This window comes from Camelus ferus, chromosome 8 (assembly GCF_009834535.1).
Source record: "Camelus ferus isolate YT-003-E chromosome 8, BCGSAC_Cfer_1.0, whole genome shotgun sequence".
NCBI classification, from domain to species: Eukaryota; Metazoa; Chordata; class Mammalia; order Artiodactyla; family Camelidae; genus Camelus; species Camelus ferus.
In genome coordinates, this window is record NC_045703.1 from 57,322,675 (window position 1) to 57,350,475 (window position 27,801).

The 27,801-nt window shown below is 36.7% G+C and overlaps 1 protein-coding gene across 1 annotated transcript in view; it reads left to right on the forward strand.

The window, feature by feature from the left end:
- Nucleotides 1–27,801, forward strand: part of GRM1 (glutamate metabotropic receptor 1) — a 348,538-nt gene that overhangs the window by 305,350 nt on the left and 15,387 nt on the right. Inside the window, exon 8 of the mRNA XM_032485108.1 lies at nucleotides 7,961–8,891. Within this exon, the coding sequence (XP_032340999.1) occupies nucleotides 7,961–8,891 (931 nt within the window). The remainder of the gene's footprint in view (nucleotides 1–7,960; nucleotides 8,892–27,801) is intronic.

Here is a 27,801-nt window from a genome sequence, read left to right on the forward strand (position 1 = left end):
TTTTTTCTTTTTAAACGAATTTTAGTTAAAATGGGAAGTCAGTCTTTTTGGGAAACTTTTTACAAGAGGTAGAGTTTGTTAAAAATATGCTTAAAATCATTTTATGAGATAACCACTTTCTGTATATGCTCCAAAGACTCTAGTACTAATGAATAAAAACATGTTATTAAGTGAGTTTTCATTTTCATTAGGATATTTTGTTTTTTGGCTATGAAGGAAAATTTGTGTATTTCTTAGAAAATGTGCCTTCTGAAGCTGTTAATAAGTTTCTCATATTTTCTTCTTGCACATTTTAATTCAACATTTAAATTTCACACTTTATTTCTTATGGTACATAAACAGGAATCTCTTCTGCCATGATATACAACTTAACAGTAGTTTAGCAATTCATAGGCCAATTATATGTAACTCAATGCTACTTATCCCTTTAAAAAGTCAAATACTATAAAATGATTTCTCAGAAAGCCAGACTACACTAAATTTTATCATTAAAAATAGAAAACACTAAGATATAGAAACTAACTAATTTTAACTATTTTTTTCCCATCCAGCAGTTGCTGCCATCTCTCATATTATCTGCTCATTTATTTATTTCTATATTATACACTGCCACCTGCTTTGGGCCAGGCATTCTTTTGAGAAACTGGGAACATATGGGTGAATGAAACAAAGTTTATACCCTGGAAGAGTAGCTTCATATGAAACTAGAAATGTAAACAGGCAATTATAGTATAAATCCTACAACAGGAGCATGTGCAAAATGTCACATAGATACAGAGAAAAAAAGAATCATTTTTCCCTGGGAAGAGAAAAACCTTCACAGAGGAAGGGACATTTAAATTGAAAATTGAATAATAAATAGAATTTCATCTTGTAGGTAATTTATATTAATGTAATAAAATTAAAGAAAGCATTTTGATGAAGCCTTATACAATCATGAAGTATTATGAATGTTACTAAATGCCCCAAGACATTTCCGGTAGAATGATAGTAGCCTATCTTTGTTTTCTGATTCATATTAAGTTTGTCTTTGCCTAATTGGAAAGAAGTTATATATTAAATTTTAGCATGCGCCAATGCATTTGGCTCTTACAGCTGAGCCAATTTGATTCAGTTTGGTTCAAAATTAGTAGTAACTCTTTGTCCTTAGATCAGAGGTACTACCACTGCTCCTTGGATTTTGCTCAGTAATTCATGGTCTGCTTGAAGGAAATTAAGTTGTCTGAAGGTTCTGGGTTGTCTGGGATAACTCTAACCATGGACAGTGCCAGGTCCTTAAGTTCTCAGAGCTTTAGATATAGTATGCACAACTCCCATTAAAGTCTTCTCCTTTCGGGTGCTGAGGGTCAGGTAGGCTCAGGACACTCTTCTCTACTGGTTGGACATAACCCCCACCCCTTCTAGTCTTGGAACACCCAAACACACCTGGGGGTTGGGCAACTCTTCTCTTTAAACTTCAAAACAAGACAAAAAAGTATGTTACATCACATATATGGACGACATGAATATTTTGTCTAATTCCCTCAAGATATCAAAACTAGCACTTCTCAAATTTTGGAAGTCTGAAAAAGAAGAAGAAGAAGAAGAAAACAACTTTTAAGAAGATGATTCAAATTTAAATGACCAGTCTCAATTCCCAGGTGATTCAGTTTTGGGTGGTCCTGGATTGGCATTGAAAAGCCTGGTTTCTACATAGGGAAAAGAATCTAGGACCTTCATAAGAGATAAAGCAATCATAGTAGTGTTGTAGGTATATTGTTTTGGGGTATTGTTATGACAAACTGCTACTGTTATAACACAAGAATACTTATATTCCCTTCTACCATAAGGATATTTTTCTTCATTTGTGTATAGTACATGGCATAGGATAGGCTTAATTTACAGCTAGACTCGGAAAACTCTATGATTATTTGTGGAGATGGCTGAGTGTCAGTCTTTGGTTTCTGTCCACATTAAGGGGACTGGAATTTATGATACGCGGTTTAGAGCTTGAAACTCCACTGTGACAACCAAAACCAGTTCATTTACTGAATGAATTTCACCTGGCGTATTTTATTAGACAGGCTAATTGGCTACATGACCTGATGGTCATAAAAGACTTCCCTGAGAACTTCTATCTTCAGCTTGTCTGAAAGCCAATGCTCACTGGGAAGATTTTGGTAGTTCATTCCATAGATGCCCTTGTGGGAATAAAGGTCCTAGCAAGCTTGTACTTGGATAGCTCTTGGTCCCTGGGTGCTGACCTGCACTGTCTTTCTCTTATTGTACTTTACCTTTTGCCGTTAAATGAAAACATTATATGAGTATGTTCTGTGAGGCTTCTGAATCCCTTCAAATATTTGAACTTGTGAAATATTTGCATGTACAAAGAGTATCATTACTGAAAAAGTTAGTGTGACATACCTAATAATAGCTTGGTATAATTGAATTATTGAGTTAGAGTTAACGATTGTCTCTAGTAAAACCTAGGTATAGGCAAGTACTTATTACTAGTAAGGAGAACATCAAAAACAAACTCAGGTTTGCATAGCTTTTAATCAGTAAGAAGAAAAGTATAAATAAGCAAGAACATACAAGGAGAGTATGACATATATAAGAATCTTCTTAAGATGATCTCGCACAGAAGAATATTGTGCAGTCACCTCGTTTCAAGGTTCTTGGGTTAACAGTCAACTTCATGGGCCTTCAGCTTCTGGAGGCTCTCTGCAAAACCTCAGTTTAAAATCACTAAAGGTTGTAACCTTCAGCAATATTAAGGGTCCTTTTTATTTGTCCAGAGGTTTGGGAATGAAGACAGCCTTTTATAATTTACATTCATAAATAAATGCTCCAATGAAATGGTCCCATATCAGTAGATTGGTAAATTGGAACATGCTAGCTAAGATCACAACATCTAATTATATTTTAGCCATTATAAGTATTGATTTTCAACAAGGGAATGTTTCAACCCATCCAGAAAACACACACACTACTTAAACTAGTACATATTTGTAAACCATAGATGGAGAAAGTGCACACAGTGCATTTGCAGTTATTCAAAGGATTCTTTTGTGATTGTATCAGTCAATTTCCCCACCTTTACAATTTTTCCAGATTAATTTAATTACAAGTGAAGCATGAACTGGCCATGTCTGCTATCCTCGAAATGTTTTTCCCATTAGTGTTTAATTTTGTGGCCAATTTGTTTCTATTGGAATGAGTTCTTTCATTTTTTTCCATCAAGATTTTATCCAGTGTCTGTTAGATATTTTATCTGGTGCCACCACACAGCCATTCTGGTTTTGCCAGAAATCCTCATGAATCTTACAACACAATCATTCTGGCATTTCTTTTAAGGATTTCTTTTCTGGTCAGATTTTATGTACCTGTAATGGAATTCTTGAACTTCTCCATGGATTTGTTATTATTAAGAAACTATTTATATTTGTTTTATATGAGACCTTTGTTTAAGGACTTTTAGTCAGAGTAGTCTGTTTAGTATGATCATCTCTAAAATATTTTCATTATATTTTATGGTACTAGCACAGCATTAGCTTTCATAATAAATACCCTTTTTTAAACTGCAAGTCTCAACGTTTATGACAGCAATTATTTTATATAACATCAGTATATCAATAAATTATTATTACTTTTAAAAAGTAACTGAAGGCTTATCTTTAAAAAAGTATCTAAATCATGTTAAATAAGTGAAAAAAGTATCTAAATCATGTTAAATAAGTGAAAGCATACCAGCTATTAGTTTATTTATCTGCCTCTTTTCTTTCAACAATTTGATATGCTACAGAGAAAGCCATAATTCAGTTATTAAAATATTCAGATTATGATACAGTGTTACATTTTGTAATACTGGCTGGACTTCTTATTGTATATTAAACCCAGTAGTTTGTTTTGTTTTTGTTTTTTTAGTGTAAGACTCATAGTGAAACAATATTAAGTCAAGATTTAGCATGGGGGTGTTCAAAATTCTGTTCTAGGTAGGTAGCAGTTGACAAGTTTAACATACAGAAATCTGTTGCATTTCTTTACACTAGCAATGAAATATCAGAAAAGGAAAGTAAAAAAAAAAAAAATCCCTTTTAAAATTGCATCAAAAAAAATAAAATACTTAGTAATAAACCTGACCAAGGCGGTGAAAGACTTATCTGCTGAGAACTATAGAACATTGATAAAGGAAATTAAAGATTATTTAAAGAAATAGGTAGGTATACTTCTTGAATGACATAAACACAATCCCGAGATTCTCCTCCATTGATTATAGAGCTGCTGAATCATGAGTATTACGCCAGTGGATAGTGATATGGAAAGGAGAATTAGCAACACTTCGTAATTAGCCAATTAACAGAAAATGTTGGATGGTTTCTGTTAATTATAGGGATCTATTACATATGGTAACATTTAACTTTAGACCTTGTACAAAACCTAAGGATATTTTGACTAATTTAGTTTATGCCTGCAATTATCCTTAGTCAAGGAGACTGAGCAGTGGCTATGGAATTAAGAGGTTGGCTTTAATGAGTAAATTAGTTATTTATTTCTGTATAACAAATTACCCCCAAATTTAGTAGCTTAAGATGACACATATTTAGTATCTCACAGTTTCTGTGGGTCAGAAACATGGGCATAGTTTAGCTGGGTCCTCTGCTTCATGATCTTTCACAAAGTTAAAATTAATGTGTCAGCTAGGGATGGGATCTAATTGAAGACTTGATTGTGGAAGGGTGCACTTTCAAACTCACTTTGGTAGTTATTAGCATGGTATAATCCTCAAAAAATGTTGAACTGAGGGCTTCAGCTTTTTTTCTTTTTTTCTGGTTGTTTGGTGAAGACTACTCTCAGTTCTTTGCTGTGTAGACATTACCAGCATGGCAGGTTGCTTCATCAGAGCCAGTGAGAGCGTCTGCTAGCAAGATGAAAGTTATTATCTTATGTAACCTAATCATGGGAGAGACAGCCCATCAACTTTGCTATATTCTATAGAAAAGAAGCAAGTCATAGGCCTTTTAATACTCAAGGAAGGGGGATTCCACAAGGACATGAGTCCCAGGAGGCGAGGATCTTTGAGGACCATCTTAGAAGTTGCCTACCATGATGAACAATGGTTTTCCATGTGCGCCATGCTGTTAATACATCCAGATCATGGTACAGCATTTTCTTATTTACACACAAAAAAAAAGACCTAGGTACCTGTGATACTCTGCGTGTATATGTGCCCTGTTTCAACCCATCTTGCTATTTTTGTGAAGTCTTTTAGCCATAGGAATTCTGGGACAAAAGCTATTACTTGGGTAATGCCTTAAATTATGCATAGTGTAGGTATTTTCATGAAAAAAAAAAACCAGCTATAATTTGACCAAATGTAAGAACTGTAACACATCTTGTCTGGTAGTACATCCTGCATATTAAATTTGCAGGTTTTATGTCACTGAGAATAACATATCTTTCTAATAATAATCTCAAAGTACCAGTTGTATGTTGGGGCATAGGACTGTTAAAGGTTTTCACTATTTGAATGGCTTTATCAAACCAAGGTATCTGATGTTCTATTAATAGTGAGATTATTGGTGGATAGAAAGGCATCTATATCAATAAGAAAGAGGCAATGCTTCCCTTGGGAGTTCAGAGGGTAGACAGGGAGTTCTTGGGAGCCAGTGTCTCCCATGGAGTTGTCATTACACAGATTTCAGGCAGTTGTCTTTAGTTTTAGCTAATCTAGGACAATGGTTGTTTATTTTTGTTTTTTAGGACAATGGTTCTTTAAATGACACTTTTATTTGCAGTAGTAGATTTTCTTATATGTAGACTCCCAAATCATGGGGAATAGAGGCCCTTTTAGATATTTTACCTAAAGATCCATAATTACATTGATTCCTAGTTTATTTACTTTTTGAGTCTATCTGGAAATGTCTAGTCATATATTGGATATTTTCTATGTTGGTAATTTTTCATTTTAACATTTAACATTTTAACAATTTGATTGCCCTAATTCAGGTGTGAGCCCATTTACAGAGAAGATAAAGTCCTTCCTATGTCAGCTTTTGAGTCTACCCCAGAATTACATGAAAGTTTCCTAAAATCTATCTTTCATCTTTATCTTGAACTTTATTGAAAGAAAAACTTCTGAAATTGCCTTATGTAATGCATTTTCTATTTTTATTTTTAAAATTTTACACCACTGAGTTATTTAAATCTTCTCTTTTATAACCTACTGCTTTTCAAAAATTTTCCTCCATGAGGCTAACAATTGATTGAATTAATTGGTACATATCTGTAGTGCAGGACAATACATATCTAATAAAAAATCCTGAATTGTGCAGAAAATATTTTGCCTATATCCCTGAAGTTTAGGAAAATCATTAATTATAGCTCTTAATTTGGCTCTAGAACAGGGTTTTAATTCAACTTCAATAGATCTGACTTGTGTTCTAGCAATTTAAAATGCAGTATTCTTTTCTAATGAGCACTCCAAAGACAAAATAGCTCATTTGCAAAACCGGGTTGTATAGAAAAAGAGAAATGCAAAAAGGATAGCTTTCAGAAGGTTACAGAGGCCTTGACAATGACTACATTGGAATTTGGGTTTTATCTAGCAATCTCAGTGTGCCAATTAGAGGAGCTGAGAATTGACTACTCAGTCTTGTATCTCCTAATTTGTCTATAGCTACTCTTCAGTATTATACTTTGTTGATTGTGTTACATCAGAAGTCCCTTATAATGGTCATTGTTGTTCTAAATAGCTAGCTAGCTATCTAGTCATCTTTCTAAACTGTATTAAGGACATGAGAAGATTTAGCATTGAAATGTGACTTTATTGGAAGCAGAAGTTCTTCCAGGAAGAGGTTGAGACTTTGACATAGACAAACCCCCTGACCCAGGAGAGAGAGGCCACCATGGTCATTAGGAGCATGTGTTGGTGAATGGTTGGCACTCAGGTATTAAATGTGAGCCTGTTCCTGACTGGGTGATTATCAGAAGCTGACTGGTTAACATGCGGAAGCTGTGTTCGCTGAGGGGAGCTCTTGTTGCATGACTGAACAGGTTTAAAACAGGTTCTGGTGGTTCCTTGCTCTCATGGCTACAGAACAAGGAGTCTTTTCCTAAATGTATGGAAATACATATTTTTATTCTCACAATTTGGGCAATACTGGCCCAGACCAAACACAAAATCCTGAGAAGGGGTTGTAGCCAGAACTTGACAAATGTTTTTCTCTCTGTGAAACACAAAACAGACTTTATTCTGGAAGGAAAAGATAAGCCAGGCATTTAGGAACACAGCGCTGTTCCTCCTTTCAAGGGGTAGGTGAGGGGAGATTTCATTCTTCCTCGGTATATCTGTTAGAGGCTGGCAACTCAAAGGCCCTCAGACAGATCATATACAGCTAAAGGGGTGAGACTTAGAGTGAGCAATATAATATGTGGTAAATAGGAGAACTAAATTCTTCTAAAAAATTCAAATGAAATGTATGTTTAAAATACTTTGCTGGCCAAGAAAAAAATATGTGTCTATGAGCTGGACTTGCCTCTGGACAATAGCCACATAATAATTAAAATTTTGTTAGTTTATTTCTTACTAACTTATTCTATTACATTCTGACCATTTAACCTTCGATGGAAACACAGTTTAGTTCCCTTCTTTTTCTTCCTTTTTTCTGAAAGTAGAGAGCTGAGTTCCATCCATGGAGCGGCATCCATCTGTGATGCTGGTGTTAGAAGAAAAGATTATTTTCATAAGCCTAAGTATGTCACGTTAGGCTTACGATGAGATTAGGTTTGGGAACTTAGTTATCCAGAGAAGACAATGGTGTATCTTTATTTGTGTAATAGACAGGCGTTTTTTAAAAAATGAATTAAAATAGCATAAACCAAGGAAGATGCAAATATATCTATGCTTCTGGTGACGAGTAAGCACTGTTATTATTGATCAGCAAAAATCTTCATTTTAAAATTATTTTTCTCCTCACAGGCTGTGAACCCATTCCTGTCCGCTACCTGGAGTGGAGCAGCATAGAATCCATCATAGCCATTGTCTTTTCCTGCCTGGGCATCCTCGTTACTTTGTTCGTCACGCTCGTCTTTGTGCTGTACCGGGACACGCCAGTGGTCAAGTCCTCCAGTCGGGAGCTCTGCTACATTATCCTGGCCGGCATCTTCCTCGGTTACGTGTGCCCTTTCACTCTCATTGCCAAACCGACCACCACATCCTGCTACCTCCAGCGCCTCCTGGTTGGCCTCTCCTCTGCCATGTGCTACTCTGCTTTAGTGACCAAAACCAATCGCATTGCACGCATCCTGGCGGGCAGCAAGAAGAAGATCTGCACCCGGAAGCCCAGGTTTATGAGCGCCTGGGCCCAGGTGATCATCGCCTCAATTCTGATTAGTGTGCAGCTAACCTTGGTGGTAACCCTGATCATCATGGAGCCCCCGATGCCCATCCTGTCCTACCCAAGTATCAAAGAGGTCTACCTTATCTGCAATACCAGCAACCTGGGTGTGGTGGCCCCTCTGGGCTACAATGGACTCCTCATCATGAGCTGTACCTACTATGCCTTCAAGACCCGCAACGTGCCCGCCAACTTCAATGAGGCCAAATACATCGCCTTCACCATGTACACCACCTGCATCATCTGGCTGGCTTTCGTGCCCATTTACTTTGGGAGCAACTACAAGATCATAACTACCTGCTTTGCAGTGAGCCTCAGTGTGACGGTGGCCCTGGGGTGCATGTTCACTCCTAAGATGTACATCATTATTGCCAAGCCCGAGAGGAATGTCCGCAGTGCCTTCACCACCTCGGACGTGGTCCGCATGCATGTTGGCGATGGCAAGCTGCCCTGCCGCTCCAACACTTTCCTCAACATTTTCCGAAGAAAGAAACCAGGGGCAGGGAATGCCAAGTGAGTTATCCGACCTGGGTTTGCCTCCTCTCTCTTTGTCTCTCTCTCTGTTTTCTTCTACTTGACTAAGTCATGTTCTTCCATTTCCCCAATGTTTCTCATTTCCTTTCGTAATCTTTTCTTTTTTTCAAATCTCACATTCGGTTGCAGTAGGCATGTAGTACCAAAGGTTTTCTTTGTTTCCATTTCTTTGAAAGAGCAAGAAGCATGAAGCCGCAACCAGCTGGGTATATGTTTATTCTTACCTAGAACTGGCAGCTTCCTTTCGGCCTCCAGCATTTTCCTTCCACACGGGGCCCCTCCTGTGAAGCATGAGCACATCTCTGGGGTCTGGTCAGAGATACAATCTCTAGTTCTAATTCCTAGTTTCAATTATGGTTGGAGATAGTTTCTGATTTATCTTTCTCACTCTGGAGTCACACCGTTACTCATCTGGGTCAGAAAGGAAGGAAATTAAGCACCTGGGGAAATTTGACTCTCAAAATTTGACTGCAGCTACACACCAAGTATGTCCCGAAATAAGTTCCCTTAAGCAACTGTCTGACCATGCCCCTCTTATTTCTTGAACTTTCACGTGTATTATAAACTTCCATAATGCTCCTCATGAATTGACCTGTCTCTACTACAAGGTCATGATTAGAACGGCTTCTTAACCATAAAGCACCTAATGAAATAAGGAACCAGATAAAGGTAAAGAGCCCCAAACTTGAGAAGCAGCGTGAGCATCAAAGTCCAGATTATTTCTACTTTGGTAATTCTTCTGAGCAGTTTATGTAATACACACATTCCTGTCTTCTTCCTGGTCTGTTTTGCGAAGAAGCATATGCTAAAATTTGCATGCATCATGTATCTCTGAGACCCATGAAAACAGCTTTCATGTCACATTTACATCTTCTAAAATAACATGAATGCTTGACGTTCTAACAGTAATTGCATTATCCAAAAATTAAACAGTTTTCCCCAGTAGTAGGATTAATTTTACTTTTTGAAACAGTCCTTTTAAAGTGAAGAATTTTAATAGTAATAATTGTGACATATACATTGTTGTATAACTAGTCTGTTCACCTGCATGAGTCAGCAAGGTTTATGAGCTTGAGGGGGATGGATATTATTTTCCCTGCTTTTGTAGGTGAGGACACAAAGTCACTGTGGATTCGTGTGATTCTTAAGTAAATTCCACTTTGTTAGCCATTCTTTACCTAAGTGTTAACTGACATGAAATTGTTCATCTTAACACATGTCAAAAAATCTGCATGCCTTAAATGTCTGGGTTTTGTTATCTTTACTGGTCAAGCAGAACCATGGGCGTCTTTTACAGAAATCGTAGAATTGGTTTGAAGATCAGATGAGGGAGTCTATGGGAAAATATATTTTTGAAGTCCACCAAGTTTTATCATTATTTCAAAGACATCCCTAAATTTTTCAGCAAAGATGAAGCCAATCATTTACACCTACTTCTTGCTTTATCAATTTCCAGTTCCTTATGAGATGCTAACCATAAAAGTTGCTTAGTCATTTTTTAATTCCCTTTCCCTGATTTTTCATGCTAGCCAACATCCCCTCAGTTCCAGCCTCCTGGCAGGGAGTTATCAGCAAGCACGAAAGCAAAACAACAGTGCCATGAAATGAGAGAGAAAATAGACCATAGCCACAGAGTCCAGATGAACAATGGCGTCATGACAATTATCATTCAAAGGGGAGGACTGAGAGGAAACAAAATGAAAAGAAGGGAGAAAAACGTTCTTAAAACTAGAATGTTTTTATAGACTAAGAGATTTCCTTTATCCCATCCCATATAGCTTTGTGAAGTTTCCATTCCATCATCCACCATGACGGAGCTCCATGTTTTCTGACTTTATTATGGGCCTTCAGAAGCTTTCATATGATTTTTTGGTCATGAGTCATTTCTGAAAGCTGTTTTTCTAACCATTAATGGGAAGAGAAAGCCTATATGATCAAGTTTCTTGTGCTGATCCTCAGGAATATGCATATGGGCAGCTCTCTCAATGATTCTGTGTACAGACCGATATGGGCACTTGTCCATGAGAACAGTGACTAATCATTAGTGCACACGGCTTGGCTGCTGGGATAGAATGAAGTTGGCTTATCATTTCCACAGTAGCCAGGTATTATGTATATGCTGATTATCATCTCACACTTGGGACTGCTTTCCTTAGAAGTTGAGAATATTCTCTTTATTATTTAATGAATTTAGAAGTCAATTTCGTTTGGAATCATGCTTTTGAGAGAAAAATCAGCATGGTCTGAATTAGACTGGTTATCTAGGAAGCACTGTTTTACCAGTTAATGCATTGCTCAGCTGTTAGCTGTGATTTATCAAGTACTGTCCGATTATTACTTTAATTCTAATTAGTAATTCTAACATGACACTTTCTTAGTACAATTGGTACCTTAGTACAATTGGTAGCTGTGTGGTGCACCTTGGACTTTACCACACAGCTGAGCTGACCCACAGAAGGTATTTGAGGCTAAACTTCTGTGGAGAAAAACCATTTATTTACTCATTTTTCTCACTTACTTTGCTGTTGCTTCTCTTGTAACTCTATGAGACTGTAATTTTTAAGTATAACAATAATCTCAGTGCCTATATTTTTACCTTTTTATTGCTATTTTATGATTTCCTGGTTTGTCTCCAAAGTTCCAAAAACCACAAACAATCTAATATTTTCTACAGCAACAAAAATCTAGAAGAGTTTTGCCAACTGAAGCAAGGGGCTGAAAACTCTGGAGAACACATCACCCAATGAGTTTATTACCATTCTGGATGTGTAATCCCTGCGTTTATGGTGCACTGTGGGTGTTCGGCAGTCTGCATATGTAGCTATAAACACAGAACAGATGCTGTAATGAAGAGCTTCCAACTGATCTATCTGTTTGAATATTATTCTGAGAAGTTGCAAGTCCAACTGCATTCTCATAACAGCCTGCTTCTGAGTACATGAGAGGGATGATGTTGTGTGTCTGTTTTTGCAAAGTTGACTTCCAATTGTCCACAGCCAGATTCCAATTATTCACAGCCAGATATCTGACACAACCAAAGGTTTGAGCACTTGCATTTACATTTTCTGAAATGTAGTTTAGGAGGAATTTAATCAATAAATTGGATATTTGAATCACTTGAGTTGCTTATAGTTAGAAGTCCCATTAGGCATAATCCTACCATGGAAGATCGACTAAATAACACAATTATCTTCGATGTCTCTATTACCGTTAGCTGTTAATTTAACGTATTTAATGGGAAAATAGGCCTAACTTAACATAAAGATATTGGTTAAATTCTCTTTCTTGGCAATAGGAGAAACATAGAAATCCACAGACATTTATAATTAAACAAATAATTTAGATACACGTTACTTATCACTTCCTTTTAAAGCAAAATGAGTTAATGTTATGCAATTGAAAAATTAAAACATTATGTAAATGATGTGCCTTCCTTGAGAAATATTTATATCAATGGCTAAATGTCAAAGTAACATTTCTACTTATTTTTTGGATAAATAACCTCAGTGAGTGCCAAACAGTTTGAGGGCACACGGAGCTGAAATGTGACAAGCACTTCTATGACTTTTTGCATGCATAACTTCATGCAAAACTAAAAACAACTACAATCACAAAAAAAGTAATCAGACTGATGCAAGGAAGTAATTTTAAAACACAAGTTTCTAAGTAAATAGAATATTTGTATGTTTCTGTGATTGTTTCTTAAGCATTTGAATACATGGTTTTAGTGAGTGCAAAAGCTAAGTGAAATACTAAATGGAATGATACTCTGAGGGAATTTTCTTCTTGGTCTGCTAGAAAAAAAAATTTTTTTTTTTGTCCACAGGAAGAGGTAAGTAGGCCGGCAGTATTAGTGATTATGCCCTGGGTAAGCATCGTAATTAGTCTTTCGTCCTTTGATTATGCAAGGAAATATGACAGTGTGCCAACAGACATAATAATCAAACAGAGATAACATGTTCTCCTTCACAGAAAGAACTCATTCATTATTCTAGCTGGTAAAGGAGAAAAGCTGTCATTTTAAAATAATTTTTCCCTTAATCATACAATCAATGGCTTTAAAGTTATTGTAATTTTCCACTTGATTTTATAGTAAATATCAGAATTTTATTGAGTAACTGTCATAGAGTTTCACTACTTGAGAGTAACATTTGTGGTGCATCTATGGTTTATTCTTTCACTTATTCAATCAATTATTGTTTCAACAGTAACATATGCTTCGTAAGAGCACTTAGGTACTTGATACGGTGCTGGATAATATTTTGGATAAAAAAAGATGTAAGAGGCAGGCATAGACTGCATCAATCTTGCAATATAGTAAGGGAGACACTCACAAGTATAACTAAATATACTGGGTTAGATGCCATAATAGAGAACCAATATGACATTTTGAGTGTCCGGGGAAGAAAGAGATCAAGTCCAACTAAATGCAGTAGTATCTGTGGAAGGCTGGGGAAAGACTGCTTAATAAAAGCAGCATTTGAACTTAACCTTAAAGGATGTTTTTCAACAAAAGTAACTGTGCTATGAAGAGACCATTTCACATGTAGAAAAGAGTATAAGTGAAGATTTAGAAATGTGAATGAACTTTTTGGGCCACAACATGGAATCTGTTATGAAAAGTACATGGAGAAGTATAGTGCTGGGTAAATTTATAAATGCAGGAAGAGGACAGATTATAGATAATGATCAATTTTCTAAGAAGTAATTGGATACTTTTTAGATAAACTACAAGATGCATTAACAATTTTTGTGAAGTTTTATGATCATGTGTAAGCTTTATGGGAAGAGATTGACTGTAGAAAGACTAGTTAACAGTGTTACAATAATCAAAATGACAGTTTAAAAATAAAAGGCTTAAACTAGAGCAGTGAAATAAAAGTCAAATCCCAAGTATGCTTATGAAAACGTTTTCTGAACTTGAGTCATCAGAACTGGATTACTGATTTTGAGAGAGGAAGAAACGAATGAACAAAAGAGTGCAGCTCTCATGATTTGAGTTTGGGTAACTGGAAAAAAAACAGCAACTACCAGAACGTCTGACAGGGAATACAGGACTAGGACTGGGGAAGTGTTGATAAGGTGGGGTTCAGACCTATCAACTGAAAATTCTGTAAAGGCATTCAAATAGAGGTATGCATAAGGTATTTTAAAATTTAAGTCAGGAGCTCAAGAGAAAGATCTGAGCCAGAACTCTAGATTTGAGGCTTAATTGTCAGAATATTTAAAGTGGCCCAAAGAGTGATTATGACATAAGAAAAGAAAGTGGGAGGAAGAGCGTTAGGGAACACTTAGATTTAAGAGATACGATAAATAAGGAAAATCTGAAGGCAATAAACAAAAGGAAATTTAAAAAATAGGGGAAACAGGGGGATCGCAGCGTCAAGGAAACCGAGGTGGAGACTGCATTTTAATCTGCCACACTCTGTTGCCATAGTAAAATCCCACAGGCCGGGTGACTTAAATGATGGCATTTATCTCCTCACAGTTCTGGAGGCTGGAAGTCCAAGATCAGGGTGCCAGCATGGTTGAGTTCTGGTAAGACCTCTCCCCTTGTGTTGCAGACAGCTGCCTTCTAGCTGAGTGCTCACATGACCAATTTTCTGTGCAAGTGTGGAGCATAAAGAGGCAGAGAAGGGGAAAGGAGGGAGAGGGAGCTGTCTGGTGTCTCTTCTTATAAGAGCACTAATGGGGACCCCACTCTCATGACTTCTTCTGACTCTAATTACCTCCCAAAGGCTCCAACTTCTAATGCCGTCACAGTGAGGGGTTAAGATGTCAGCACAGGGATTGGAGGGGGACACAACCGTTCAGCCCATAACAGACGGTTTCAAGAAGAAAGAACCTGGGATCCTTGGGATCCCCAAGGGTGGAGACTCTCTGGTTACCCTGGAGTGATTTCAGTGATGTGATATGGGTAGAATTGTTATTGCAGTAAGTTGAGGAGTTTGTCATTAAAGGAATTAAGAAGTTTAGACAGTACTTAAGGAGGCCAGGTAAAAGGGAAGAGCTGTATTAGAGGAGAAATTTAAGCTCACTTGTAATATCTGAGAAAGGAGTTGACAGAGAAAGAAAAATTGAAAATGTAAGCTAGAGATCATATGGTTCATGCTGGGCAGCCTGACCCAGAACCGTGCCGTTTGCAGCAGAGCCATTCGACATCAGTTGACAACTCTCATAATGAAGCGCCAGCTCTGAAGGCTGTGCTGGCCGAGGTCGATGCTGGTCCTCCCTTTGCTGCATACGTGCTGCTTGAGGTTAAAATAAAAAGATGGAAAATCAAGCTGGGAACTTGGAGGAATTTTAATTAAAGTCCAAAACCACAACCCTTACTACTGATTTTATCAGATCTCTGGGCTTACAAACATTGATTGTCAGATTTGAGATGAGACCCATGAGGGAAAAGCTGGGAAAGTAAGGTGTGCTTTCCTGGAATTATGGGTGGAGCTGGAGGATTCGCAGTTCATAAATACAGATTTCTAGCAGAAGAGAGAAGGGTGTTGTGTATTCAGAGCCAGACTCAGTTGAGAATAAAACGAGTACCATTATTCAACTGTGATTGGAAGAGGTTAGAAATCCAAATCCTTGGCTCTCCTCCTGACAGCCAGTTGTAAGGCCTGAGCCTGCAGCACGAGGGTGTTTTGTTTGGGTGAGAGCCTTATGCCTCCTGAAAAAACAAGCTGAAATGCCTTCACTCCCTGAAAGGTGTAACACTTTATGACCTAAAAGCACATTAGCCACAATTTAGAGTGGAAGTAGGTAAGTAAGGAAGTTGTGTCTTGAGGAGTTGTGGCCGGAGTTGTGGCCGTGAGTAGCCACCTTCAGAGGCCATGGGCTTAAGTGCTGGGAAAGGAAAAACATGACATCAGGACAAGGGGGGATGGACACAACTTGTCCCCCAGCAGGCACAGCAGATTTGCCGTCACCATTATTTCCTTGGTTTTTCCCTGTTGTCAATAACATACTCATTCTGCAAACAACAGAAAAAGCTACTTTTAACACTCATATTTTATGTTTTCAAGTTCTATACTGAGACTGTGCGGCACAGATTATGTTATAGCTTCAAAAAGAACATAATTCATTTTGAATATAGGTCACCTTTTATATTTTTTTCAAATTCAAACAAACTCGCATGACTGATACATATTCAAGTTCTCAAACTTAATATTTTATTCTCCTGTGTTTATAATATGTAGTTTCTAAACTGAATTCAGAAATATTCCATATGAGTCTCCGTAATGGTCCATAGAACACCATCAAGCAAATAAAGAAACTGAAGCTTGGAAAGCTCAAAGCCATTTTTACAAGAGGAAGAAATGAGACTAAAATCATTGTTTTCTGGGTAAAATCATTTATTTTCTATCACTTTAAAATATAGTTTTAAGCACTTTTATGTCTGTTACCTCAATAATACATTCATTCATTCATGCATTCATGCAATAGAATGAATAAGACATAGAGGCTGCCCTCAAGAAGTTCATAGTTTATTGATATAACACACCATGACAATAAAATCTGGCGAGTGAAATGGTAGGCAATGGTACAATGTAGTGATTCAAGTGGGCAGGTAAACTCAGAGTCAGAAGGGTATCGAGGCTGGGTTTGTTATTTTTGCAAGATCCTGCTCTATGTGACAGATGCTGTTCTTCCTGGTTCCCCTCTATGTAACAGTCACCAGTTAAATGAAAGAAACCGTCAGAGGACACACTGGAGGCCTGCAGGCTAGAGCTGACCATGGATGTTCTTAGATCAGAAGAACAAAACCTTTAGGCTCATTAATTAAAACTCGTTGGCCTCAAGTTACAGAAGACAATCTGAGCTAGCCTAAGCAAATTTATTTTACTTTTGTATAAAGCGATGGGAAAATTTATGCGAAGTGTAGCACAGTGCCTAGCATATAGTAAAATCTCAATAACTGTTAGCTAGTGACATTAAGGTTATGGAAGAAAATAGGGGAGGAGGTATGGAAGCTCATATACTAACATAAAACTCGACATACCTCTTCATGTAAAGAGAGTTCTATGCATCATTACTATCAGCTCATAATACCCACACTAACTAGAAGGGAGGAGCTGTGTGTCTGCTGAAAGTCAAGGCGTGTGTGTGCTACTCAGTGTGAGACGTGTGAGGAAGGACACCCTGTTTGACACGACTTGGCAACCTGTCCATGCTTGGCCACACCTAAGGAAAGATGAGATCATTTGCATTCCATCTGTTAGCTGCAGTGGCCAGTGTAAAGTGTTATCTACTCAGAAAGGAAGTGGGCCACGTGAGCGACATGTTTGTAAAGCTAGTTTAAGCACAAAAATACTAACAGCCTGCACAGCGAAGAAATTGTGAAGAAAGTGCCAGTGAATTTGTGAATTTGTGAATTTGGAAGCTTTCGATCATGAGAACAGTGCTTATAGGTTCATTAATTAGAACTCTTCGGCTGCAAGTTATAGAAGCCAATTTAAGCTAACTTAAGCAAGAAGAGGTGAAATATTTAATAGCAAAAAACATAAGGAATGAGTTCAGATATCTGTGGTAACAAGGTTTGGAATGCTTCTGGGCCACCTCGGGCTCCTAAGCAAAAAGGTTCCAGGCCTCTGCGACATCTCCTGGCTCCCTGCAAGCCTCCTCATCTTCTTCCCGTGCGTCCACTTTCTCCGTTTCTTGGGCCTCATGCTCGTCCAAAGACAACCATCCCAGGTCTCCTGAATTTACATGTTGTTATAGGTCCATTACCAAAGAAACTGCTTCACAGACCTGCAGACATAGTAAACAATCTTATGGTTACCAGGGAAAGGCCGTGGGAAGGGATGAATTTGGGAGTTGAGATTTGCAAATGTTAACCACTATATATAAAAATAGATAAAAAATAAATTTCTTCTGTATAGCACAGGGAACCATATTCAATATCTTGTAATAACCTCTAATGAAAAAGAATGTGAAAACGAATATATGTATATGTATGCATGACAAAGATATTATTCTGTGCACCAGAAATTGACACATTATAACTGATTGTATTTTAATTTAAAAAAAAGAATGCATTTAAAGCAATCAACCCCCCTTCCAAAAAAGACTGCTTCAATTCCCTTGACCCATGTGGTTCTACAGAACACAAACAGAAACTGACTAGCTCAGCCTGACTTGGGTGTCTATCCAAAGTCAAGGAGATGGTAGATAAATGGTGGAGTCACAGAGTATAAAACTGTCTTCCAGGGGCCCAAAGCTCCCGTCCTATGTGAGTAAATTCAGGGAGGCAGTTCGCAGAGAAGGGGGTGTGATTGTGACATGTGCAGAAGCCCTGCAGGTATCTACCCCAGAGTAATTCCTTCTCCCTCCCACCCCCCATCCTTGTTCTTGGCATCTGAGTAAGTCACTTCTAAGCACCAGCGTTTTATATTTAGAATGATTGACAAAAAGAAACTTCAAAATCTCCAGGTGGCTAACCAGTCAGCCAAATAATCACGTCTATGCAAAATATGAGTGACTATTACAAACTCCAGTAGATACGCTGATGGAGGGGAGAGAAAACGCGATTGCTCTGGCGTTCACTACGAAGGGGTGAGATGTAGAATCAAACAAGTTTAACAGCTAGTCCTCGTCCTGGCCACTTTTTTAGAGAATCCTGGCTATGAAATACTTCTCAGTTGCCTCAAGATGAACAGAGAGGAGGGAAAAGATGTTTTGTTTTTAAAGAAACATGGATCTTGAAGACGTTGTTTTCTGAATGAATTAAAATATATCATAAGTTATAAGCCAACAATCGAATATTACTTATGGTTAACACTGGTTAATAGAATAGGAAAAAAGTCAGCAAATATTTAAGCAAGTTAACCCCAAAATAGGTCTGTAAATTTGATTTTATTTCAGAGGGATAAGGGAGATCTCGTATAACTGAAGGCAACTTAACAATACCCTTTATGCAGATTATCTTCAAGATAAGCGAGGCGTCTGCTGCTAACAAAATTAGGCCAAGTCCTTAGTGACGCTGCTAAACTATTAGAAACAACTGCTTAAAAGAAATCAATAAAGACAGAAACTACCTTCCTTCCCCTGATTTTCCAGTTATAAAAATGTACACTGTTATCTCGTTCCTAGTAAATGCTCTCAAACACCGTGGGAAGTATTATGTAGGCTCGGCTGAGACCAGACCGTGGGAATTAATATAATTTTCCACTTGATTAAACTTTGTACTGCTTTTGTTATTTGGCTTAGATGGGTAAGGGATGGGGAATAGGAAAAGTGTTAACAAAGGGGAAAAATACCCAAAGACCTACACAATTAAAGTAGAATAAGAGAAGTCATGATAATGGGGCCACAAGGGTAGGAATGAGGAGGCAGGAAGGATGGCTGTAGATCTGTCACTGGGCAGCTTTGTGACGTTAGCCACTGATTCTGTCAGTGTCTCACTGTAAGCCATAGAATTGCAAGTAATTTTAGTAAGGTTTTGTTTAGCTCCAAATGTTTAAAGTCAAAAGTTGTTCCAGGGCTGATCCTAGTACAAAATCACTTTTTCTCTGATGGTTAGAATGGTCTCAAGGCCTGACATACCCCTTTTAAGGTTGGGAAGGGAAACACTGGTGACTCATTCACTCAAGCACCTAATATGTGCTGGCCATTGGGAGAAGGGCAGGGAACACAGTGGTGAACAAAACAGACCCAGGCCCTGCCTCTGTGGGAAACTGGAAACTAGCCAGGGGACCAGACATTGAACATGTAATTACAGCTGTGGTGAGTGCTTGTGAGGATAAATACAAGGTGTTACAGGAGCATTATTCAGATGATCTAACTGGTCCCAGGGTGCAGAGGCTGGAAACGTTCCCAGAGAAGTATCATGTAGGCTCCGCTGAGACCAGATCATGCAGCACCTCCGCACAGAACTCGAGAGCTTGGATCTCATCCTCCGAACAGTGCAAGGTCACCACAATCACAGAGCAGGCGGGGTGCACTGTGATTGGTGAGAAGAGTGCTTTGGAACGAGCAGTTTGCCCTCAGTGTGGAGAACTCACAGGAAAGCAAGATGGGGCGTGGTGGGGGGTGCTCTGGGAGGAGGTTGCTGCAGGGTCCAGGTGGGGGATTATAGTGGCCTGACCTGGGGCTTTGACAGTTTAGAGTGAACACAGGGAAATGCCTAAGAGGTAAAAATAAAAGTGAAAGTAAGGTTGTATACAGAATGCAGAGTAAGTAGGGATATTCAGTCACTGCAGGGTAGTTTGGCTCCAAAGTCTACAGAATTTGAACGGTTACCAGAGTAAATGTGTTCTCACATCTAAAATGCGATTGATCTACAAGAGAGCGAGACTGATCAGACACAAAAGCAGAAAAAAAGTAGTTACTGAAACAAACGTTGGCAGTGGCTGTAGACCTTCCTGATGGGTTTAGGGGATGGCGACCTACAGGCTCTTTGAAAATTTAAGTCTAAATGACAAGGTGATCCCTAGACCGAAAAGGATGAATTAAACTATATTAACTTAATGTCATCAAATGTTTAAGTACTGAACCTTAAAACCCTCCAACCCTTCTTCTGATTCCCTGTGAGCAAGTAACTATCAATTATCGTCTTCCCTATCTTCCCTATTTGTAGGTCTATTTATGTATGTTTGGGTATTCTAAATCCTGTACATTATTTCCCACTGCAAATGAAACTGGAATCTGGTATATAGAAATCTTATTACATGAACTTGTTTAATATAAGTCTTACCCTGGATGATATATCATCCTTATTGGGCAGACAAAGTAAGTTCTGCTGTTGTATTTACCTGGGTGGTGAGTGATGGGAAGAAGGACTGGAAGGCTGAGAACCAGATCCTGGTTGGTCCCTGGGAAGACACTTCTGTAGGAATGTGCACTCTCTGTGGTCCATAGGCTCCCACCGTGCTTCTCACATTTGCCTTTCTACAGACTTCAGTTGCTATCTCTTTAACAGTGGAGATGAAAATACTCACTTTCTACTTACCAGACTCTACTTGTGAACCCGCCATATTCATATGATGTAATATTGTTCTAAGACAGTGAATTATGTGTCTGGTAGATTTTAAGAAGTAACTTAAAATGACTGTTCCATGGACAACGTATTATATCTGGTCTCTGCTTTTCTGGTCCAGAAATCTATAAACAACTCATGTATTATCATATACTACACATACATTTCCTTTATCCCACAATAAGAATCCTAGTTCCCAAGGAAACAGACGATAGAATCAGAATATCTCATAAGTATATATTTATGTTATTCCACAATAGCCATGGAAATGTCTAAGTGTAACAGCTCGTACTACCACTGTCAGTTAACTACTGGGAAGAGTTAAAACAAATTGTTTGCATACGATCTCTCCACCTCCCCATTTTAAAATAGTTTTACTGTATATCCATTTTCCGAGTATTATCTCTAATATGTGGTTACAAATCTTTTTAAATTGTAGGAAAATTTTTTTGAACTATAGTCTTCAGTATTTGTTTCCCTGCTTTGGTTTTTTTTTTTTCTTTGAGGATACCTAACACCTATATGTTGAATCTTCTTTGGCTGGCTTCAATATTTACACTTTTTTCTTTAATCATTTTTATTCTTTCACTTCATATCCTTTTTATTTACTCATAATTACATAATTACAGAAATATGAATAGATGTTAATGGCAGTCTGATACAGTTTATACAATTGTGTAGTGCACAACATAATCAACAAAGTATTGTCAACGCATTGCCATCACCCTAGAAAACTTGCTCATATCCCTTTCTAATATGTCTGACCATTTAGAAGCAACCACTATTCTGATTTTCTGTCCCATATATTAGTCTTGCCTGTGCCTAATTCATAAAAGTGAAATTGTACAGGAGATTTTTTTTATGAATCATCCCTTCACATAGCATGAGACTTACAAGTATCAATAGTTTATTCTCTTTCATTGCTGAGTAGTGTCACATCGTATGACTCTATATTAAAATTTATTTAATCTATTCTGTTAATGGACATTTGGGTTATTTCCAACTCTCACTGTAACAAATAAAGCTACAGTCAACACACATGAACATTTTTGTGCACACAAATTTTCATTTCTTGTGAGCATATGCCTAGTAGTGGAGTTACTGTATGTTAAGGCGGGTGTATGTTTAATTTATAAGAAATTGCCAAAGAGATTTCCACAATGATTTTGCCACTTTACACTCCTATCAAGAACGTATGAGTTTTGTACTGATAGTATTTTGCACGTTAGCTATTCTAATGTGTGTGTAGTAGTATTTAATTATAGTTTTAATGTGCATTTTCCTGATGATAATGACCTTAAGTCTTTTCATGTACTTAACAGACATTATATACCCTATTTTTTTGAAATGTCTATCCAAATTCTTGCCTATTGGAGGAAGGTCATTTATATTTTATTATTGATTTATAGGACTTTTTATAATCAAGATGTGAGTTCTTTGTCATATGTATGTATGTATTGTAAATATTTTTTCTCAGTCTGTGACTTGATTTTTAATTTTCTTAATGGTATCTTTTGATGAGCGGATGTTATTAATTTTGATGAAGTCCAATTTATCGTTTTTCTCTTTTATGGTTTGTGCTTTTTGTGTTCTGGTCTAGAAAATCTTTTCTTACCTCCAGTTTGCAAAGATATTCACCTATGTTTTCTTCTATGAATTTAATAGTTTTGAATTTTACACTTAGTACTGTGATATATCTTTTATGTATGATATAAGGAATGAATGAGGGTTAATTTTTTTCTAAATAGAAATCCAGTTTGCTCAGGTAATTTTTTAAAAGATGTCCCTTGCCTCATTGAATGACACTGGTGCTTCTTTCAAAATTCAACTGACCACACATGTGTAGATCTAACTATGGACAGTCTATTCTGTTCTATTGATATATAGACCTATCTTTATGCAAATGCCATACTGGCTTGATTACTAAATCTTTGTATAAAACCTTAAAATCACATAGTGTAAGCCAAGACATGGAAACAACCAAAGTGCCCATCAACAGGCAAATGGCTTAAAATGTGAGATATGTATGTATGTGTGTGTGTATATATATATATAATGGAATATTACTTAGCCATAAAAAAGAATGAACTATTGCCATTTGCAGCAACTGGATGGACTTAGGGAATAGTATACCTAGTGAAGTAAGTCAGACAAAGACAAATACTATATGATATCACTTATATGTAGAATCTAAAAAACAATACCAATGAGTCTATATATAAAACAGAAACAGACTCACAGATATAGAAATCAAACTGAAAGGAAAAGGGAGAGGCAGAGGGACAAATTAGGAGCATGGGATTAACAGATACAACCTACTATATATAAAATAGGTAAGCAGCACAGATTTACTGTATAGCATAAAGAATTATATTCAATATCTTGTAATAACATATAATGGAATATAATCAGAAAAAAAAAACTGTCACTGTGCTGTACACCTGAAACAAACACAATATTGTAACTAACTATACTTAAATTTTAAAAAATCATGTAGTGTAGGTCTTTCAGCTGTGTTCCTGTTTTCATTATTGTTTTGGCTATTCAAAGTCTAGGACATCATTGCCATTATTCAAAATTTCATCATTATGTATATTACCTCTAGGGTTTTCATAGATGCCCTTATAGTTTCTTATACTCCCAGTTTGCTGAGGAGTTTATCATGAATAGGTGTCAAATTTTGTCAAATTCTTTTTCTACATCAGCTGAAATATCTTTTTTTTTCTATTTTATCTGGTTAACATGGGGGAATATGTTGAATTATCAAATCCTAATCCAGGCTTGACTTTCTGATATAAATTATCTTTTGTCTTCCTCTATATAGTCAACATGAAATAGTCAATTTTGCCTGACATTTGTGTAGCTAACAGTTTTTATTTTGAGTTAATGTTTGCACATTATACGTTTTCCTATCCTTTGATTTTTCAGCTATTTTGTGTCCTTATGTTTGAGTGTCTCTCATAAGATGCACATAGATTTAGATTTTGTTTTTTAGTAAGTCTGATACGGTGCCTTTTAATTACAACATTTAGATCATTTATATTTGATATACTTGTTGACATAATCATATTTATATCTACCATTTAACTATTTTCTACTTATCTCACTGGAATTATTACTTCCCTATATATCCCATTTTCTCTCCTTTCTTGCCTTCTTTGGATTAATCTAGTATTTTAATATGCAATTTTCCCATTCATTCATTTGGTGGCTTTACATCTTTTGTTATTTTTTATGGTTACCCTAGAGATTGCAGTTAGAATTCCCTGACCTTTTACAATCTCAAATAAATTAGTATAGCAGTTTTGTCACTTTTGAAATAAGACAAGGATCTTAAAATACTTTAATTGCATTTATTTTGTGTCAATTTTTGTGCTTTCTTTGTTGTGCATTTTAATTCTGCACATTTTACATACTATTTTACATTACTATTATTGTTTTGCACAATCAATACTTACTTATATATTACCATATGCTTTCCATTATATATTATATTCCAGTTATGGACTGAGCTGATCTAAGTATATATTATAGTTTCATAAAGTTTGTTCTGCTTCACCTGATGCATCCTGTTCCAAGGGTACAGCTCTCTAGGGGTTTTAAGAACCTCAGTCTTTTCTGTGTACTTCGGTTTCTCATTCTTTAAATGTCTTTAACTACTATTTGGATTTCTTATTGCTACGAGACTTTCTAAAACTTCACTGATTTTCAGTAGCTTTCTGCTTAGCTTTGTATCCTGTGCTTTGTGCAACCTAAAATTTGCAAAATTTTCTGAAGGCAACCCACCAAGTGTTGGTCTCAATTTTCTTGACCTTTTTCTCTTCAAGGTCTTGACTCTTCAAGTCCTGGCTGCGTTGGAAGGTTTGAACTCAAATTTGTATGTCTATAGCCCTGTTAGGGGGAAGGGTATAGCTCAGTGGTAGAGTACATACTTAGCATGCACAAGGTCCTGGGTTCAATCCTTAGTACTGCCATTAAAAAAGTAAATAAATAAACCTAATAACCTCCCATCCACCCCCCCCAAAAATCAGGAGTATAACCCTGTGAATTTTTACATTTTTCTTACTTCTTTACTTCTTAGTTAAAACCCTCTGCTTGGACTCTGAATCAGTTCTTCTGTACCAAAAATCATCAAATGTCCCAACAGGAAAAATAGTATGAAGATTATCTGCTTACCTCTCTGAAGTTCTGTTTTTTCTGACTTATTAGTCCCTTGGATTCTGGTTGCTGTAACAGCTTTCTAGTGTCTTTAAATGGTTTTTAAAAACATTTTATCGGGTTTTTTTTTCTAGTTGTTCTCAGTGGGAGAGCTGGTTTACCCCAAGGAATTACATTTTAGCTGGAAACAGAAGTCCTCTTATACTATTTTAATACCCTTCCCTTCTTCTTTCTCAATAGGCTATGATATGACAAAGATTTCTTTAGGGCTATGGTGACTATATTTCTAATGCTATGAAAAAAATTCTATGATACTTGCCTATTTAGTTTCTTTTCAGGTTTGTTGAGTAGTGACATGAGGATATTAATGCTTCTGCTTAAACAGAAATGATAGCATAAAATAAACTTTAGTAGAAGCATGTATCTAATATTACTGTTAGTGCTTTAGCCGAGAATATTAGAAGCCTCACAAAGTTCTTCATTTAAGTGATTGAAGTCCTTTTTATTATCATTATAACCTCAATTTTAAGCTTCTTACAAAAGTAATAGTTTCTTTTTTCAAAACATCTGAGGTGAAGATTTTAGCTTTTGACAAGTTGTTTTTATCATCTTTTTCTCTCCTCCTCTGTGATAAATCAAAGCAAAATAATAAAAAAAGATTCATTTTGGCACTTTGGTACCTAAAGTCTATTTGGAAACATAGCAGGATTTTTTTTTCCTTTTATGTAACTTAAGTTGTCTTTTCACCCCCCCTAATTTTGAGCTTTTGCTTTCTAATTAATAAAGATGCATATACAGGAGAATGAACATTTAAAATATACTTACAATAAAATAATTTATTTACAGTATAAAGGCTAAATTAACTCTACTACAGAATTCTGAATTAAGAAAGACTTTGGGACATACAAAATATTAGTATGAATTTCCAACTTCTGTAATTTATATTTGATATTTCTCCTTATTAGCTCTTCATATATTTTAATATATATTTTTAGAATTTTTACTTTAACTTTTTTTCGGCAAAAGAAAATAATTCACGACTTCCATATAAAACTTTAGTTTTTGGGGGGAAAGCTAAAAGAAGAGGGAATTTTACTTCTGAATTATATGTTATAAATTTCATTTTGGAATAACAGTTAACTGCTTATTTTTCATAATTAAAGAAGTGATAAGTATTAATTGTGGGGAATTTGGAAAATATAGGAAAACACAAAACAGCTAATAAAAATTACCTATAATTTTTTCAATACACAGAGAAAAACCACCATTAACATTTTTATATATATTTTAGTTTTTGTTCACACAAATACATACATACACTATATTTACTACTTTATTTCTTTTAATTTAAATTTTGCTGGAGTTTTTATGACATTCAATATTGAGTATGAGAATTAATTTAGGAATTAGTAACAAAAAGAATAAATGTGTTTGCTATTTCTGCAATTATCACAGTGATGAAGAAGCTGAGGACTGTTTCTACATTACTTTCATATTAGGAGTATTTCTTCATTCTGTTTTGTTTATTCAATCATTTATTCAACATTTATTGTAAATAGATGGCCATACATCTCTTTGTATACCTGGGAAAGTCTGAATTTATCTCTTTTATCATGACATAATTTTTAAGAGCACTTCCTTCATTCTTAAAAGTAATCAGTTCGCATGAGGAATTATATCATTTCCTTTTATTTCTAAAAATTGGGCAGGTAAAAGGGGAATAAGATAGCGCATGATGGTAAATCTGCCATGGATCCTGCCCTTCAGAAACTATGATCTGCCTACTGTAGGAGGTAAGAATTACCATCAATAACTTACATAGTAAGAACTAAAAAGATCACAGGAGAGAAGCAAAGATATAGTACACACCACAATGTGATCAAGAACTGGATAAACATTTTAGAATTCTGAATGAAATACGTGAAAAATTTTGTGAAGAGTAAGAATACTGTAGGTTTAGGGAACAGGTATGAAAGACAAAAACTATCTTTTTACAGTAGCAGGGAGCTGCTGAAGTGATAGGGATTAGTGAGACTAAAATAGCAGAGAAAGAAGAACTGAGAAGTGAGCAGATGATCTGTAGAGGCTTCTCCCTGGGGGCATCTGCCAATTCCAGGCACTGGCAAGAGGATGGGTATCCTGACTTGGTCCAAGAAAAGAGTCAATGGAGGGAGGAGAGAATGCAGAAGACACATTGTAGTCTCTTGTGGCTGAAGTGATAAAGTGAAAGGCATGAAAGGCATGAAAGGCTTCAACACCTGTTCAGCTTCTCACCCAAAACATGTGCTGATGTCTGCAACTGGGTGGATAAGAAAATTAAAAGATACGCCAAATGCCTCTGACACGGAGAGTCTATTTTCATAGTCTTTCAATGCTGAGGAGACAGACCCACCTGTGGACAGAACTAGAAATTACTCTTAGCAATCACCTGAGGTTGGACTGACAACGTTGGAGACTCAAAGATATGCCAACTTGTAGTACAGGTTCCCTGTCAAGGTGTGTGCCTAATTCTGAAGTTGTGTATGGCAGGAGGCCAAAAATCTAAGCTAAAAGTCTTTGAAGAGCTGGTTGGAATTTCGCACAGTCTCTCAACGCTGAGGAGATAAAGGCCCACCAGGTGAGCTGCACCGGTGCACAGCCAGATGCTCCGTTAGGAGTCTTGAAGGGATCTGGCCTATGGTAGGCTTCCGTAATAATCCTGTCCCAGCTGCAGAATAACTCTACTCCATTCCTGACTGGATTAAGTTCATCTTTCCC